An 18,124-nucleotide genomic window follows, 5' to 3' on the forward strand; every position below is an offset into this window, starting at 1 on the left:
ACGTAATAAATAATCAAAATATTAAAGAAGAATGTGTAAAAAAATTTAAAAAAGGAAAAATTGACTTTGCATTATGCAAACTTAACCTACATTTATTCTTATTGGTTGCCAATAAGAGCTTGCTGAAAGCCACGCCACTACAAGCCACATCTCATGAAAATACATTAAAGATTGCATTAAAAAAGAAACAGCTGCTAGGTCAACCCAGCATGAGAGTAAAAAATATCTAAATGATGCTTAAATTAACCCATGTTTGGGTAATCCCAACATCCCAACATGTTGGGTTATTCACACAACCCAACTAGCTATGTCAAAATGAGCTGTGTCCTGTCCACTATTTAACCAGTGCTGGATTACCAAATAACTCAAATTGGGTTGTTTTTAGCCCATCATTTTTATAGAGTGTATTCATGTACAGTGTTATGGCCTGGCTCATAGTTCGTAACAACAAAAATAAACCACGCCTGACTTAAATGTTAAAAGTAATACATGTATTAAACTAAATAATGCTAAATACAAAAATATAACATAAACAATGTAGGATCAGTAGTGAATGCAGGGTGTTGTATGGTGAAAACAAACTAAAAACCCAGAAGGTGGTGGAAGCCAACCTGCCAGTCAGGGAAGAGAGAGTGTTGGCTGATGTGCTCACCCTTAATAGCCTGTAGGCCAAGCCTTCCCAGGTGCGCCACATCAACTGACAATCCTCCCAGCTCTGCCCACTGGGCTCCTGCAAAACGCATCCCAGCAGACAGGGTGGGAGGTATGTCACTACAGTTGGTTGTATAGTGTAATGGCGCCACAGTTATTTTCATTCAGTACAATGCAAGGTGATGCAATCATAAATGGTGCAGTCATTTGGTGTGTTCTTGGTGGACGTCTTGTTTTTATGCAATCCAATATCAGAGCAGTTACTACTAATTTGGCCCAGTATCTGTTACTAGTACGCTGCACTATAGATTTATGAGACTTGTCTTCTTTCTAATTCTGTCAGTCTTAATAAAGCGGTATTATTCGTAAAGAGTTTTCATTCATAGAACATTTTGTGAGTGCCAACGATGTATGAATGAAAACATTGATTCTGTTGTGTTTTACAGTTTGATAGGTGAGAGTGTCTTGTCTTAGAGGCTGACTCCAGTGGATACTTTATAAGGTAATGAATGATAGGTGCACAGGGGTGGATTCCTCAGAAATGCCCATAGTGCCTGTGTGCCAAGCATGGGCGAGGGGGCAGCGGGCACTCTGGGGGACTCTGGGGGTCGTGGGAACACCGGCACCATATTCGTTCACTCACAATTTGGATGTGACCTCTAAATATAAAGAAGGTCATACATGCCCAATTTGAGAGGAAAACGAGGGGAATACTCCTCTGGGCTTTGTATCAGTAGAGACAGTACAGTTCAGTCAGCTGCTTAGACAGCCTGCAGCTACGGCCAATCCAGCTGAGGATAGGGATGCAGAGAGCTGCAATAGGCCTCACTTTCTGATCTCAACAATCAACTTATCTCAATCAATAAAACACAAACATTTTGTGTGATATACGACCGGTATTGTTATCACTTACTTTGCAGTAAGGTGCTGAATGTGATTTCTTGATCTTGATCTGTAACTTATTGGTGTGCTAACAATACAAGCATATACTGTACCTTAAAGGGCAACTCCGCAACTTTTCAACCTCAAACTCATTATCTTCAGCACCATACCAGTGTCTATAATACAGTGCATTAGGAAAGTAGTCAGACCCCTTCCATTTTTCCACATTTTGTTACATTACAGCCTTATTTTAAAATGGATGAAATATATAATTTTCCTCATCAATCTGCACACAATACCCCATAATGACAAAGCGAAAACAGGTTTTTATACAGTTTTTGCAAATGTATTAAAACTAAATAACAGAAATACCTTATTTACATAAGTATTCTGACCCTTTCCTATGAGACTCGAAATTGAGCTCAGGTGCATCCTGTTTCCATTGAGCATCCTTGAGATGTTCATACAACTTGGTTGGAGTCAACCTGTGGTAAATTCAATTGATTGGACATGATTTGGAAAGGCACACAACTGTCTAAGGTTCCACAGTTGAAAGTGCATGTCAGAGCAAAAACAAAACCATGCGGTCGAAGGAAAAAAATCGAATCAAACTTTATTTGTCACATGCGCCGAATACAACAAGTGTAGCCCTTACTGTGAAATGCTTACTTACAAGCCCTTAACCAACAGTGCAGATGTAGGTAGGGGTGAAGTGACTATGCATAGATAAACAGAGAGTAGCAGCAGTGTACAAAACAAATGGAGGGGAGCGGGTGATGTCAATGTAAATAGTCTGGTGGCCATTTGATTAATTGTTAAGCAGTCTTATGGCTTGGGGGTAGAAGTTGTTAAGGAGCCTTTTGGTCCTAGACTTGGCGCTCTAGTACCGCTGTATGTGAAAACGGCGTGTTTCTATGATCTGTGGTTAAAACGGGGAAAAAAGGTCTTAAAAAATGTTTCTCTGTGACATCTGCCTGAACATGGGAGAAGAGGGGGTGGTTTGCAACTTTTCCTGGTCTAAAACACACTTTATTTTCCTTTGCTGTATTCAACCTTACAGGGAGCTGGCTGGTGTACACTGGTCCCGGGGTAACCCAGACTAGGGGAGTGCCAGCCCTGCATGGGCCTGCTCTAACTTTAGCCCCTATCGCCTCATCAGGGTATAAATAAATAGGCTGCCATGACGAGTGGGAAGGGTTAAAGAAAACAGATGACATTTTCCCATACTGTATGGTGGTTGGTGCTCTTATTTTGATACGGTTGAGTGACAGCACTGTGTATGGGCCTACCCTGCACAGAGACTGTTCTCTTGCTTTCTTTGCTCTTTTACATATTATGTCTATCTCTAATAAGCTACCCATGAAAGGGCTGAAAATAATATATTTAGCCTTAGAAATAAGGTTCTGTTACATTGTTCGTAATAATGATGGTCGCACCAAGGCGCAGCGTGCGTAGAGTTCCACATACTTTTAATGAAACAAGTGAAACTTAAGAAAATACAAAACAAATAAAGAATAAACGAACCATGATGACAATGCACTGCTAATAGGCAACTAACATGAACAATATCCCATAACCCACAGGTGGAAAAAATGCTACTTAAGCATAATCCCCAATCAGAGACAACGATAACCAGCTGCCTCTAATTGGGAATCATACAAATCATCAACATAGAAAATCAAACCTAGAACCCCACATAGAAAATATAAACTAGAACAAAAAACCCTAATCACGCCCTGACCTACTCTACCATAGAAAATACAGGTTCATGAAATCAATAACTTGCTGACATCAGATAATATGAATATATTAGCCATTTCTGAGACTCAGTTAGATAATTAATTGGATGATACAGCAGTAGCAATATAAGGATATAACATCTATAGAAGACACAGAAATGCTTATGGGGGAGGTGTTGCTGTATATATTCAGAGCCATGTCCCTGTAATGCTTAGAGAGGATCTAATGTCAAGTGTTATTGAAGTGTTGTGGTTGCAGGACTCTCGGCATATCTAAAGCCTTTTCTTTTGGAGTGTTGCTATAGGCCACTAAGTGCTAACAGTCAGTATCTAAATAATTTGTGTGAAATACTTGATAGTGTATGTGATGTAAACAGAGAGGTCTACTTTCTTGGGACCTGAATATTGACTGGTTTTCGTCAAGTTGTCAGCTCAACAGGAAGCTTCTCATTGTAACCAGTGCCTGTAATCTTGTTCAGGTTATTAATCAACCTACCAAGGTGTTTACAAACACTACAGGAACGAGATTATCCACATGTATCGATCACATTCTTACTAATTCTGTAGAACTTTGTTCTAAAGCTGTATCCATACCCATTGGATGCAGTGATCACAATATAGTGGCTATATCCAGGAAAGCCAAAGTTCCAAAAGCTGGGCCTAAAATAGAGTATAGAGATCATACAAAAGATTTTGCTGTGACTTATGTGGATGATGTTAAAAATATTTGTTGGTCTGATAAGGAGTATCCAGATCCTGCACTTGATGAATTTATGAAATTGCTTCTTCCAATTGATGATAAACATGGACCTGTTAAGAAACTGACTGTTAGAACTGTTAAGGCTCCATGGATTGATGAGGAATTGAAAAACTGTATGGTTAAAAAAAATTGGGCAAAAGGAGTGGCTAATAAGACTGGCTGCACACCTGACTGGTTGACTTACTGCAAATTGAGAAATTATGTGACTAAACTCAACAAAAATAAGAAACTGTATTATGAAGCCAAGATCAATGATGTAAAAAATTATGGAAAAAAACATTGTACTTTAAATAAAATTATGGGCAGAAAGACAAGTTCAACTCCATCTTTCATCACTCCAAGATCGCATAGCAGTTCAGACGTCTTTTGTCCTCGTCTTGTCGTGTCCTGTATATATATATATTTACAACTTTTTTCACATACATTTTATTTTTATTTTCCATCAACTCATCTTCAAAACACTCTCCTGCAACCCGCCTCACCAATTTATATTTATAAAAAAGTATTATTTACCTCAGATCTGTAATCCTCCAAGAAGCTAGCCAGAAACTCCAAGAAGCTAGCCAGAAACTAGCCAGAAGCTAGCCAGAAACTAGCCAGAAGCTAGTCAGGAGCTAGCCCAGAAGCTAATCCAGAAGCTAATCAGAAGCTAGTTAGCTTCTTTACTGGCAAATTGTTAGTATTCAGCTAACCACGGTTTGTGGTCATCAGCTATCCTTTAGCTCGAAAATCTATCGAAAATCTATCGCCAGTTTTGTACGGCGCAGCGCGGCTCGGAACGGAACATACCGGACCAATTTTTCTCTCCATGTCCCTGGATTTCAACTGCTCTCTGGACATTCATACCCGGATCTCACAGCTAGCTAGCTGCTATCCGTGTGACAATCGGCTTTCGTCGATTCCGGAGCAAACATCAATTATTCCGGTGCTAGCCAGCTCCGTCAATCACTCCTGAGTTCCATCATTCACTCCTGGGCTGCAGTCACCTATCCGGACCCGTTTTACTGCCTACGCGGAGCCACACCGGGCCTTCACAACTGGACTGCCGACGTTATCTACCTGAAGGAGATCCGGCTGGCTCCTCCGTCGCGACGTTACCTGAACGCCCATCTGCGGCCTGCTAACCGTTAGCTGTCTTACCGGCTGCTATCTGAATAGACAATCGGACAATTTATTTATTTGTATTATTATTATGTTTTCTTCTCAGGCCTCTATAACTATATCTATTGTTCTTATTTTTGTTGTTGTTGTGTGATTTGGATTAATCCCCTCTACCACACGGAACCCCACTAATCTACTGACCAAACGCAAGAGGTGGCTAACAACAGACCTCCATCCTATGCTAGCTTGCTACCGATGGCCTGGCTAGCTGTCTAAATCGCCGTGACCCTCAACCAACCTCTCCACTCACTGGACCCTTTTGATCACTCGACTAAGCATGCCTCTCCTTAATGTCAATATGTCTTGTCCATTGCTGTTCTGGTTAGTGTTTATTGGCTTATTTCACTGTAGAGCCCCTAGTCCTGCTCACTATACCTTATCCAACCTATTGGTTCCACCACCCACACATGCAATGACATCTCCTGGTTTCAATGATGTTTCTAGAGACAATATCTCTCTCTTCATCACTCAATACCTAGGTTTACCTCCACTGTATTCACATCCTACCTTACCTTTGTCTGTACATTATACCTTGATGCTATTTTATCGCCCCCAGAAACCTCCTTTTACTCTCTGTTCCAGACGTTCTAGACGACCAATTCTTATTGCTTTTAGCCGCACCCTTATTCTACTCCTCCTATGTTCCTCTGGCGATGTAGAGGTGAATCCAGGCCCTGCAGTGCCTAGCTCCACTCCTATTCCCCAGGCGCTCTCTTTTGACGACTTCTGTAACCGTAATAGCCTTGGTTTCATGCATGTTAACATTAGAAGCCTCCTCCCTAAGTTTGTTCTATTCACTGCTTTAGCACACTCTGCCAACCCGGATGTTCTAGCTATGTCTGAATCCTGGCTTAGGAAGACCACCAAAAATTCAGACATTTTAATTCCAAACTACAACATTTTCAGACAAGATAGAACTGCCAAAGGGGGCGGTGTTGCAATCTACTGCAAAGATAGCCTGCAGAGTTCTGTCCTACTATCCAGGTCTGTACCCAAACAATTTGAACCTCTACTTTTAAAAATCCACCTCTCTAAAAACAAGTCTCTCACCGTTGCCGCCTGCTATAGACCACCCTCTGCCCCCAGCTGTGCTCTGTACACCATATGTGAACTGATTGCCCCACATCTATCTTCAGAGCTCGTGCTGCTAGGCAACCTAAACTGGAACATGCTTCACACCCCAGCCATCCTACAATCTAAACTTGATGCCCTCAATCTCACACAAATTATCAATGAACCTACCAGGTACCTCCCCAAAGCCTTAAACACGGGCACCCTCATAGATATCATCCTAACCAACTTCCCCTCTAAATACACCTCTGCTGTCTTCAACCAAGATCTCAGCGATCACTGCCTCATTGCCTGCATCCGTAATGGGTCAGCGGTCAAACGACCTCCTCTCATCACTGTAAAACGCTCCCTGAAACACTTCAGCGAGCAGGCCTTTCTAATCGACCTGGCCGGGGTATCCTGGAAGGATATTGACCTCATCCCGTCAGTAGAGGATGCCTGGATATTTTTTAAAAATGCCTTCCTAACCATCTTAAATAAACATGCCCCATTCAATAAATTTAGAACCAGGAACAGATATAGCCCTTGGTTCTCCCCAGACCTGACTGCCCTTAACCAACACAAAAACATCCTATGGCGTTCTGCATTAGCATCGAACAGCCCCCGTGATATGCAGCTGTTCAGGGAAGCTAGAAACCATTATACACAGGCAGTTAGAAAAGCCAAGGCTAGCTTTTTCAAGCAAAAATTTGCTTCTTGCAACACTAACTCAAAAAAGTTCTGGGACACTGTAAAGTCCATGGAGAATAAGAACACCTCCTCCCAGCTGCCCACTGCACTGAAGATAGGAAACACTGTCACCACTGATAAATCCACCATAATTGAGAATTTCAATAAGCATTTTTCTACTGCTGGCCATGCTTTCCACCTGGCTACTCCTACCCCTGACAACAGCACCTACACAACTACACAACTCCTACCCCCAACAGCAACTCGCCCAAGCCTTCCCCATTTCTCCTTCTCCCAAATCCATTCAGCTGATGTTCTGAAAGAGCTGCAAAATCTGGACCCCTACAAATCAGCCGGGCTAGACAATCTGGACCCTTTCTTTCTAAAATGATCTGCCGAAATTGTTGCCACCCCTATTACTAGCCTGTTCAACCTCTCTTTCGTGTCGTCTGAGATTCCCAAAGATTGGAAAGCAGCTGCGGTCATCCCCCTCTTCAAAGGGGGGGGGACACTCTTGACCCAAACTGCTACAGACCTATATCTATCCTACCATGCCTTTCTAAGGTCTTCGAAAGCCAAGTCAACAAACAGATTACCGACCATTTCGAATCTCACCATACCTTCTCTGCTATGCAATCTGGTTTCAGAACTGGTCATGGGTGCACCTCAGCCATGCTCAAGGTCCTAAACGATATCTTAACCGCCATCGATAAGAAACATTACTGTGCAGCCGTATTCATTGATCTGGCCAAGGCTTTCGACTCTGTCAATCACCACATCCTCATCGGCAGACTCAACAGCCTTGGTTTCTCAAATGATTGCCTCGCCTGGTTCACCAACTACTTCTCTGATAGAGTTCAGTGTGTCAAATCGGAGGGTCTGTTGTCCGGACCTCTGGCAGTCTCTATGGGGGTGCCACAGGGTTCAATTCTTGGACCGACTCTCTTCTCTGTATACATCAATGAGGTCGCTCTTGCTGCTGGTGAGTCTCTGATCCACCTCTACGCAGACGACACCATTCTGTATACTTCCGGCCCTTCTTTGGACACTGTGTTAACAACCCTCCAGGCAAGCTTCAATGCCATACAACTCTCCTTCCGTGGCCTCCAATTGCTCTTAAATACAAGTAAAACTAAATGCATGCTCTTCAACCGATCGCTACCTGCACCTACCCGCCTGTCCAACATCACTACTCTGGACGGCTCTGACTTAGAATACGTGGACAACTACAAATACTTAGGTGTCTGGTTAGACTGTAAACTCTCCTTCCAGACCCATATCAAACATCTCCAATCCAAAGTTAAATCTAGAATTGGCTTCCTATTTCGCAACAAAGCATCCTTCACTCATGCTGCCAAACATACCCTTGTAAAACTGACCATCCTACCAATCCTCGACTTTGGCGATGTCATTTACAAAATAGCCTCCAATACCCTACTCAACAAATTGGATGCAGTCTATCACAGTGCAATCCGTTTTGTCACCAAAGCCCCATATACTACCCACCATTGCGACCTGTACGCTCTCGTTGGCTGGCCCTCGCTTCATACTCGTCGCCAAACCCACTGGCTCCATGTCATCTACAAGACCCTGCTAGGTAAAGTCCCCCCTTATCTCAGCTCGCTGGTCACCATAGCATCTCCCACCTGTAGCACACGCTCCAGCAGGTATATCTCTCTAGTCACCCCCAAAACCAATTCTTTCTTTGGCCGCCTCTCTTTCCAGTTCTCTGCTGCCAATGACTGGAACGAACTACAAAAATCTCTGAAACTGGAAACACTTATCTCCCTCACTAGCTTTAAGCACCAACTGTCAGAGCAGCTCACAGATTACTGCACCTGTACATAGCCCACCTATAATTTAGCCCAAACAACTACCTCTTTCCCAACTGTATTTAATTTATTTATTTATTTTGCTCCTTTGCACCCCATTATTTTTATTTCTACTTTGCACATTCTTCCATTGCAAAACTACCATTCCAGTGTTTTACTTGCTATATTGTATTTACCTTGCCACCATGGCCTTTTTTGCCTTTACCTCCCTTCTCACCTCATTTGCTCACATTGTATATAGACTTGTTTATACTGTATTATTGACTGTATGTTTGTTTTACTCCATGTGTAACTCTGTGTCGTTGTATCTGTCGAACTGCTTTGCTTTATCTTGGCCAGGTCGCAATTGTAAATGAGAACTTGTTCTCAACTTGCCTACCTGGTTAAATAAAGGTAAAACAAAGTTAAATAAATAATAAATAAAATCAGATGGCTTATTCATCACAAAACCATTTAATTATTATTTTATTGGCAAAGTGGGCAAACTTCGGCAGGAAATGCAATCAACGAACAGTGAGCCATGGTATTCATACATAAAGAAACTAATAATGAAAGAAAAGCATTACAAGTTTGAATTTTGTAAAGTTAGTGTGGGAGAGGTGGAAAAAGGATTGTTATCAATCAATAATGACAAACCTCCTGGCATTGACAACTTAGATGGAAATCTAGTGAGGATAGTAGCTGACTCTATAGCCACTCATCTCTGTCATATCTTTAATCTGATCCTAGAGGAATGTCTTTGTCCTCAGGCCTGGAGGGAGGCAAAATTAATTCCACTGCCCAAGAGTGGTAAAGCGGCCTTTGCAGGTTCTTGCTGCCAGCTCTTAGCAAACTGTTGGAAAAAATGGTGTTTGACCAAATACAATGCTATTTCTCTGTAAACAAATTAACAACAGACTTTCAGCATGCTTATAGAAAAGGGCACTCAACATGTACTGCACTGACGCAAATTACTGAGGATTGGTTGAAAGAAATTGATAATAAGAAGATTGTGGGAGCTGTAATGTTAGATTTAAGTGTAGTCTTTGATATTATTGACCATAACCTGTTGTTGAAAACCTTGTGTTATGGCTTTTCAACCTATGCCATATCTTGGATGCAGAGCTATCTATCTAATAGAACTCAAAGGGTTTTCTTTAATGAAAGCTTCTCTAATGTCAAATGTAATGTGTGTTGTACCACAGGGCAGCTCTCTAGGCCCTCTACTATTTTCAATTTTAACAATGACCTGCCACTGGCATGTGTGTCCATGTACCCTGATGATTCAACCATATACACATCAGCAACCACAGCTAATGAAGTCACTGAAACCCTTAACTTCTTACGGCTGAAATCCCGTAAACTGGATTGATTTGACAACAGCCAGTGAAAGTGCAAGGCGCCAAATTCAAACAACAGAAATCTCATATTTAAAATTCCTCAAACATACAAGTATTATACACCATTTTAAAGATAAACGTGTTGTTAATCCCACCACAGTGTCCGATTTCAAAAAGGCGAAAGCACACCATCTGATTATGCTAGGTTAGCGCCTAGTCACAAAAAAACATTCTAGTCACAGAAAATCATTTTCCAGCCAAAGACAGGAGTCACAAAAAGCAGAAATAGAGAAAACATTTATCACTAACCTTTGATGATCTTCATCAGATGGCACTCATAGGATTTCATGTTACACAATACATGTATGTTTTGTTCGATAAAGTTCATATTTATATCCAAAAATCTCAGTTTACATTGGCACGTTATGTTCAGTAATGTTTTGCCTCTAAAACATCTGATGATTTTGCAGAGAGCCACATCAATTTACAGGAATACTCATCATAAACGTTGGTAAAATATACAAGTGTTATGCATAGAATTATAGATATACTTCTCTTTAATGCAACCGCTGTGTCAGATTTCAAAAAAGCTTATTGGCAAAAGCACACCATGCGATAATCTGAGTACAGCGCTCAGCCACCATACAGATACCCGTCATGTTGTGGAGTCAACAAAAGTCAGAAATAGCATTATAAATATTCACTTACCTTTGATTATCTTCATCGGAATGCACTCCCATGAATCTCAGTTCCACAATAAATGTTTGTTTTGTTCGATAAAGTCCATAATTTATGTCCAAATACCTCCTTTTCGTCCGCGCATTTAGTTCAGTACTCCAAATGCACAACGCGAGCACAAAGTCCAGACGAAAAATCTAAAAAGTTCTATTACAGTTCGTAGAAACATGTCAAACGATGTATAGAATCAATCTTTAGGATGTTTTTATCATAAATCTTCAATAATGTTTCAACCGGACAATTCCTTTGTCTTTAGAAATGAAAAGGAACAGAGCTAGCTCTCACGACCACTCGAGACTTAGCTCATGGCATTCTGCCAGAACCCTGGTTCAAACAGCTCTTATTCGCTCCCCCTTCATAGTAGAAGCCTGAAACAAGGTTCTAAAGACTATTGGCATCTAGTGGAAGCCTTAGGAAGTGCAATCGGATCAAATGTACACTGTATCTTGGATAGGCAAAGACTTGAAAACCTACAAACCTCAGATTTCTCAGGTTTTTGCCTGACAAATGAGTTCTGTTATACTCACAGACATCATTCAAACAGTTTTAGAAACTTCAGAGTGTTTTCTATTCAAATCTACTAATACTATGCATATCTTAGCTTCTGGGCCTGAGTAGCATGCCGTTTACTCTGGGCACCTTATTCATCCAAGCTACTCAATACTGCCCCCCAGCCATAAGAAGTTAACAAAGAGATGCAGTCTGTTTTCAAATGGGTGGCCAGTAATAAACTGCTCCTGAACATTTCTAAAACTAAGCATTGTATTTGGTACAAATCATTCCCTAAGTTCTAGACCTCAGTTGAATCTGGTAATGAATGATGTGGCTGTTGAACAAGTTGAGGAGACTAAATTACTTGGTGTTACCTTAGATTGTAAACGGTCATTGTCAAAACATATAGATTAAATGGGTGAAAAGATTGGGAGAGGTCAAATCAAATCAAATCAGATTTATTTATATAGCCCTTCGTACATCAGCTGATATCTCAAAGTGCTGTACAGAAACCCAGCCTAAAACCCCAAACAGCAAGCAATGTAGGTGTAGAAGCACGGTGGCTAGGAAAAACTCCCTAGAAAGGCCAAAACCTAGGAAGAAACCTAGAGAGGAACCAGGCTATGTGGGGTGGCCAGTCCTCTTCTGGCTGTGCCGGGTGGAGATTATAACAAAACATGGTCAAGATGTTCAAATGTTCATAAATGACCAGCATGGTCGAATAATAATAAGGCAGAATAGTTGAAACTGGAGCAGCAGCACAGTCAGGTGGACTGGGGACAGCAAGGAGTCATCATGTCAGGTATTCCTGAGAGGTCTGTCCATAATAAAGAGATGCTCTGCTTATTTGACACCACACTCCAAAAAGCAAGTCCTGCAGGCTCTTGTTTTGTCTTATCTTGATTATTGTCCAGTCTTGGGGTTGAGTGCTGCAAGGAAAGACCTAGTTAAGCTGCAGCTGGCCCAGAACAGAGCGGCACGTCTTGCTCTTCATTGTAATCAGAGGGCTGATATAAATACTATGCTGCCAGTCTCCCTTGGCTAAGAGTTGAGGAGAGACTGACTGCATCACTTCTTCTTTTTGTAAGAAACATTAATGTGTTGAAAATCCCAAATTGTTTGCATAGTCAATTTACAGCTCTGACACACACACTTACCCCACAAGAGGGGCTATTTACACAGTCCCCAAATCCAGAACAAATTCAAGAAAGCGTAGAGTATTACATAGAGCCATTATTGCATGGAACTCCGTTCCATCTCATATTGCTCAAATAAACAGCAAACCTGGTTTAAAGAATTACGGCACAACGCCTCTCCCCTATTTGACCTAGATAGTTTGTGTGTATGTATTGAAATGTAGGCTACGTGTGCCTTTTTTATGTGTAGGTAGTTCTGTCCTTGAGCTGTTCTTGTCTATTAATGTTCTTTATTATGTCATGTTTCATGTTTTGTGTGGACCCCAGGAGGAGTAGCTGCCGTTTTTGAACAGCTAATGGGGATCCTAATAAAATACCAAAGTGCAGTGGTCTCAACCATATGGTTTGCTTTTTGAAAGTTTGTCAGGTTTGATTGTGTAATTGTTTGTTGATGTTGCCATGAGATCTACAAGAGATTATTTATCGCAATGGGATATCCTGGTGAAATGTTCTCTCTATTATGTGATGAAAAGGTGATGAGTTAAAATGATTGAGTCTTGATGAAAATGTGATATTTTTTCACAGTGTAAAGCCACCTGTCAGACTGCGATCACAATGGGAAGGAAAAAAATACAAATCTCTCGTATCCTGGACCAGCGAAATAGACAGGTACAACTCTTTGATTATTTCTATCACTTTCCATCATTATTGTATTTGCCATGGTTTAGTTAAACAGTCCCACATGATAAATAATACATTGAACCAATATGTTTCTGTCCCCAGGTTACTTTCACCAAGCGTAAGTTTGGCCTGATGAAGAAGGCGTATGAGCTGAGTGTGTTGTGTGACTGTGAGATTGCCCTCATCATCTTCAACAGCACCAACCGTCTGTTCCAGTACGCCAGCACTGACATGGACAAGGTCCTACTCAAGTACACAGAGTACAGCGAGCCTCACGAGAGTAGGACCAACGCAGACATAATGGAGGTAAGCCTATGACATTACTAGGTCCAGACATTACTCAACATGTTCTCCTATACAGTATGTATGTTTAGTCATTTGTTATGTCCAAGGTTCCAATTACATTAATTCCTTAGCTTTGATGTTTAAATGCTTAAGCTTATGAAATGCTTACTTGGGCAACCCTATAACGCATTGAAAAAACAATGTTGGTACAGCCCACTTCTGTATCATTAGGTCATCCCAAAGAGGCAATAGTATAAACAGGCTGTGATATCCTTGAGGTAATGTCTGTGTGCTGCTCTTTTCTCTGTCCTGTTGCTGTAGACTCTGCGGAGAAAAGGCCTGGGTCTGGACGGGACAGAGCTGCTGGACACTGAGGAGCCCATGCAGGTTGCAGCAGAGAAGTTCGGTCCACTAAGCGAGGGCATGGACCTCTCCGTGGCCCGCCAGCGCTACTATGTAACTACTCACACTTGTCTTATGAGACACATGCTGTCTGAACCAAAGGCTGTAAATGGACTAAAGCTGTTTCATTGATTTGTTGTATTCAGTGAAGAATGCCAGTTTGAGAAAATGATTCTATTGAACGGTCAAACCATTAATTTGACTCAGTGAGCACATTTTGTACTTAAAGAGATACTTTAGCAGTACAATGCAGCTGCAAAAGACCTAACTTTCTGATCTCAACTGAAACAGACACTCTCCCATATTTCTCCTCAGGCCCCCTCCCTGCTCTCACCCGAGGCCCAGTTCCTGGTGACTGCTGGCTGTGAGAATGGATACCCCAACTCGTCCAACCCCAGCCTGAGCTCCCACAGACCCCCTGCCTTCAAGCCACTGGGCCCCAGACCAGGCTCAGTCAGCCCTGCAGGGCCCCACAGCCACGCTGCCTTCATGTCTCCACACTCAGGTAAGACCTGGCCCCCTGGGTTCTTCTTTGCAAACATTCCTAGAGGGTTAGAGGTACCATTCTTGTCATTGATTGCCTACAGAATGTGGGGCCACCTCAGTGCTGTGCAGCTGGCTGTTCAAACAGGAAGTGTGTGTGTGTGTGTGTGTGTGTGTGTGTGTGTGTGTGTGTGTGTGTGTGTGTGTGTGTGTGTGTGTGTGTGCGTGTGCGTGTGTGTGCATGCTTACGTGCTGTGTGAAACAGTCCCCCCCCACGAGTGAAACAGCGTCTGGAGGCTGATCTTTGGTTTCTGAGCAGTGAGTGTGTTGCACCTGCTGGTCATCTCAGTTGAGCTCAACTCCATTTTTCATACTCTATAGTTAGTAGTAGGGATGCCACTCAATGGTTTGCCATCGCAGCTGAACTATGTAGTCAATTAACGCTGCATTTTGAAATGCTTTACACTGTACATTATGATGTTTGTAATTTTCCCTTTTTATCAATACATATGACCAAAACATATGTAAAAAAAAAAATGCTTATGCTTACTGACTTAATGTAGTTATTATCAAGGTGTGAATACATTTTTCATCATGAGGTTAACATTAACAATGTACGTTTTGGTAATCTGAAGTGCCACATGTCTACAAGAGATAAAGTTTAATCCTAAAAAAGAACTTCTGTTTTACAGGTGGAGTGAGTGAGAGAGATTGAGAGAGAGTGAATGAGTGTACTGTCTGTGAGTGAAACATTATTCTACCCACATCTTGTTTCTCACTTCCTATTTCTTTTCTCTCTGTAAAGGTATTGGCTACTCCATGTTCTCCCATGGCAACCTGAGCCGGGCCTTGGAGATGAAGACTCCTCCCCCTTTGAACCTGGGCAATGACAACCGGCGGGCAGAGAGCCACCCTGGTATGGGTGGCATTCGCGCCAACCTCAACAGTGCTGTAAGGATCTCTTAAATCCTACTTGTCAGTCATAACAAGAGGTTAGCAGGAGGTTTTGCAGTACTGCAGGCTATAGAATATAGTTTCACTATCCCTCATGGTCCTTATCAAGGACCAATCAGAGAGCAGGGTTATGACAATGTCATTACAAAGGGACCAATCAGAGAGCAGGGTTATGAGGATGTTATTATGAAGGGACCAATAACAAATACATTTTTATTTGTATTATTAGGATCCCCATTAGCCGACGCCAATGGCGACAGCTAGTCTTACTGGGGGTTATCACAATATCATTACAACGGGACCAATTAAAGAGCAGGGTTATGGTGATTTCATTATGATGGAACAATCAGAGAGTAGGGTTATGACGATGTCATTATGATTGACCAATCAGAGAGCAGGGTAATGACAGTATCATTATGTTGCTGTCATTATGAAGGACCAATCAGAGAGCAGGGTTATGACGATGTCATTATGAAGGGACCAATCAGAGATCAGGGTTATGTTACGGTGACCATATTACCACCACACCGGCAGTCACGAGGCATGACAGCAGTCAAATTCCATGTAACCACTTAGTCACGATAACTAGGCTTCTCCAAGCTCTGATGCTGCTGATGGTCAATAGTAGTCTACCAAACTTGATAACTGCCTGGTACTCAGCACTCTATTGTCCCTCTAGTCACTCTGACATCAATGCAAATGTATTCGAAAATCAAATCAAACACTTAATGAGAGCCCATGAGCTCATGTTGCGCAACATTTCTGTAGGCTATGCAATTGCGTAAGAAAACAGAGTTTTGATGGCCTCTTAAGGAGGATCCCATCAGTTTATTTCTCAACTTTCTCAACTCCTAATATTAAGCACATTGCTTTGCTTTACAGCAGGAGAATAGCTTATCTGGCTGGCATGAAAAGGAACCATGGAATAAGCGTCCTACATTTGCTATTTACAGTGTATTTGGAAAGTATTCAGACCCCTTCTCCTTTTCCACGTTTTGTTACGTTACAGCCTTATTCTAAAATGGATAGAATACATTTTTTCCATTTGCAAACAATACCCCATAATGACAAAGTGAAAACCGGTTTTTAGACATTTTTGCAAATGAATAAAAAATAAAAAATGGAAATACCTTATTAACATAAGTATTCAGACCCTTTGCTCTGAGACTTGAAATTGAGCCCAGGGGCATGTTTCTACAACTTGATTGGAGTCCACCTGTGGTAAATTCAATTGATTGGACATGGTTCTGAATACTCATGTTAATGCTATATTTCATTATTAATTTTTTTATACATTTGCTAAAATTTCTAAAGACCTGTTTTTGGTTTGTCATTATGGGGTATTGTGTTTAGATTTTAGAATAAGGCTGAAACTTAACAAAATGTGGAAAAAGTCAAGAGGTCTGAATACCGAATGCACTGTAAGGTCATAGGTGACATGTCTTTTTCCCCTGCCCCTGTTCCGAGACAGGTGCATGATAATGGTCCATTCTAAATCAAAACTAATTCCACACAAATATTATTTTGTATATGTGAAGACAAGATTAAATCAAGAATAGTCTGATGGGTGACAGTGTTAGCCTATCACTTGTTGATGATATATTATCATTTGTGAATAATGCCCAGCTTGTGTGCAGTAAGGCAATACATCATAGTCCCACACCACATGTAGCCTAGCCCATGAGCCTATATGTTTTGATATGGTTTGTATCACAACTAAAGTGGCCATATAACTTCTTAAAATTAAGCACATTCATCCGCTCACAACTGGTGTTGCTGCGCTTATAATGTGAAGAAATAGCCTAATATTTTATCAGCATTGTAAGATACATGTTCTAATCTGTTGCATCAGCCTCTTTTAAAAGGTTTTTGATGTGAGTGGTTGCATTAATTTGGGATCTATCGCATCCCACTGTCACGCCTGCCTCCACTTCCCCTCTCTGGCGCCAGGCTGCCCTTCATTACGTACACCTGTCACCATCATTACGCACATCAGCACTCATTGGACTTACCTGAACTCCTTTACTTTGTTGATTGCCCCACTACATCTTTCTGCTCCTCAGTTTGTTACCCGCATCAGCATTATTGTCATTTTGTTTTCCCCTGTCCAGATGCTGTCCGTATTCTGTTCCTGTCCATGTTTCATTAAATGTTCACTCCCTGTACTTGATTCTTGTCTCCAGCGTCTGTCCTTACAGAATGCTGACACCACTATTTGAAGCATCAGGGAGTTCTTGTTTTTAGTTTTTGGTGGTGACCGATGAAACAGGGGGTGCCTCAGCTGGTTCGTCAGGCTTCCATGCCGTAGCTAGCTCGAGAGGTTTCCTTTCCTCGGTTGGAACGGCAGGCACACATCCCACGTCATGCCTCAGCCGGCTCGTCGGGCTCCTACGCGTCAGCCGGCTCATCGGGCTCCTGTCCCACATCATGCCTCAGCCGGCCCATCAGGCTCCCACGCCCCAGCGGGATCGTCAGGCTTTCATGCCTCAGCCGGATCGTCGGGCTTCTACGCCTCAGCCGGCTAGTCCAGCGCCATGCCTCGGCCAGCCCATCAGGCTCGCCCAGGTGGGATGCAGGGTGGCACCCCTAAAAGGAGGGTACTGTCACACCTGCTCCCGCTTTGCGCCAGGCAGCCCTTCATTACGCAGACCTGTCACCATCATTACGCACATCAAGACTCATTGGACTCACCTGGACTTCCTTACTTTGTTGATTGCCCCTCTATATCTGTCTGCTCCTCAGTTTTTTCCCTGTGTCGCATTCTTTTTGTTTCCCTGTCCAGACGCTGTCCATATTCTGTTCCTGTCCGTGTTTCATTAAATGTTCACTCCCTGCACTTGCTTCTTGTCTCCAGCGTCTGTCCTTACAC

The 18,124-nt window shown here is 42.1% G+C and overlaps 1 protein-coding gene across 1 annotated transcript in view; it reads left to right on the forward strand.

Annotated features, from left to right (window-relative positions):
• mef2b (myocyte enhancer factor 2b) overlaps positions 1 to 18,124 on the forward strand; it is a 33,207-nt gene that overhangs the window by 11,866 nt on the left and 3,217 nt on the right. Inside the window, exons 2-6 of the mRNA XM_021586891.2 lie at positions 13,036 to 13,119; positions 13,234 to 13,437; positions 13,738 to 13,872; positions 14,134 to 14,323; positions 15,107 to 15,252. Coding sequence (XP_021442566.2) covers positions 13,066 to 13,119; positions 13,234 to 13,437; positions 13,738 to 13,872; positions 14,134 to 14,323; positions 15,107 to 15,252 — 729 coding nt within the window. The 5' untranslated portion in view covers positions 13,036 to 13,065. The remainder of the gene's footprint in view (positions 1 to 13,035; positions 13,120 to 13,233; positions 13,438 to 13,737; positions 13,873 to 14,133; positions 14,324 to 15,106; positions 15,253 to 18,124) is intronic.

This window comes from Oncorhynchus mykiss, chromosome 1, assembly GCF_013265735.2.
Source record: "Oncorhynchus mykiss isolate Arlee chromosome 1, USDA_OmykA_1.1, whole genome shotgun sequence".
Classification (NCBI taxonomy): domain Eukaryota; kingdom Metazoa; phylum Chordata; class Actinopteri; order Salmoniformes; family Salmonidae; genus Oncorhynchus; species Oncorhynchus mykiss.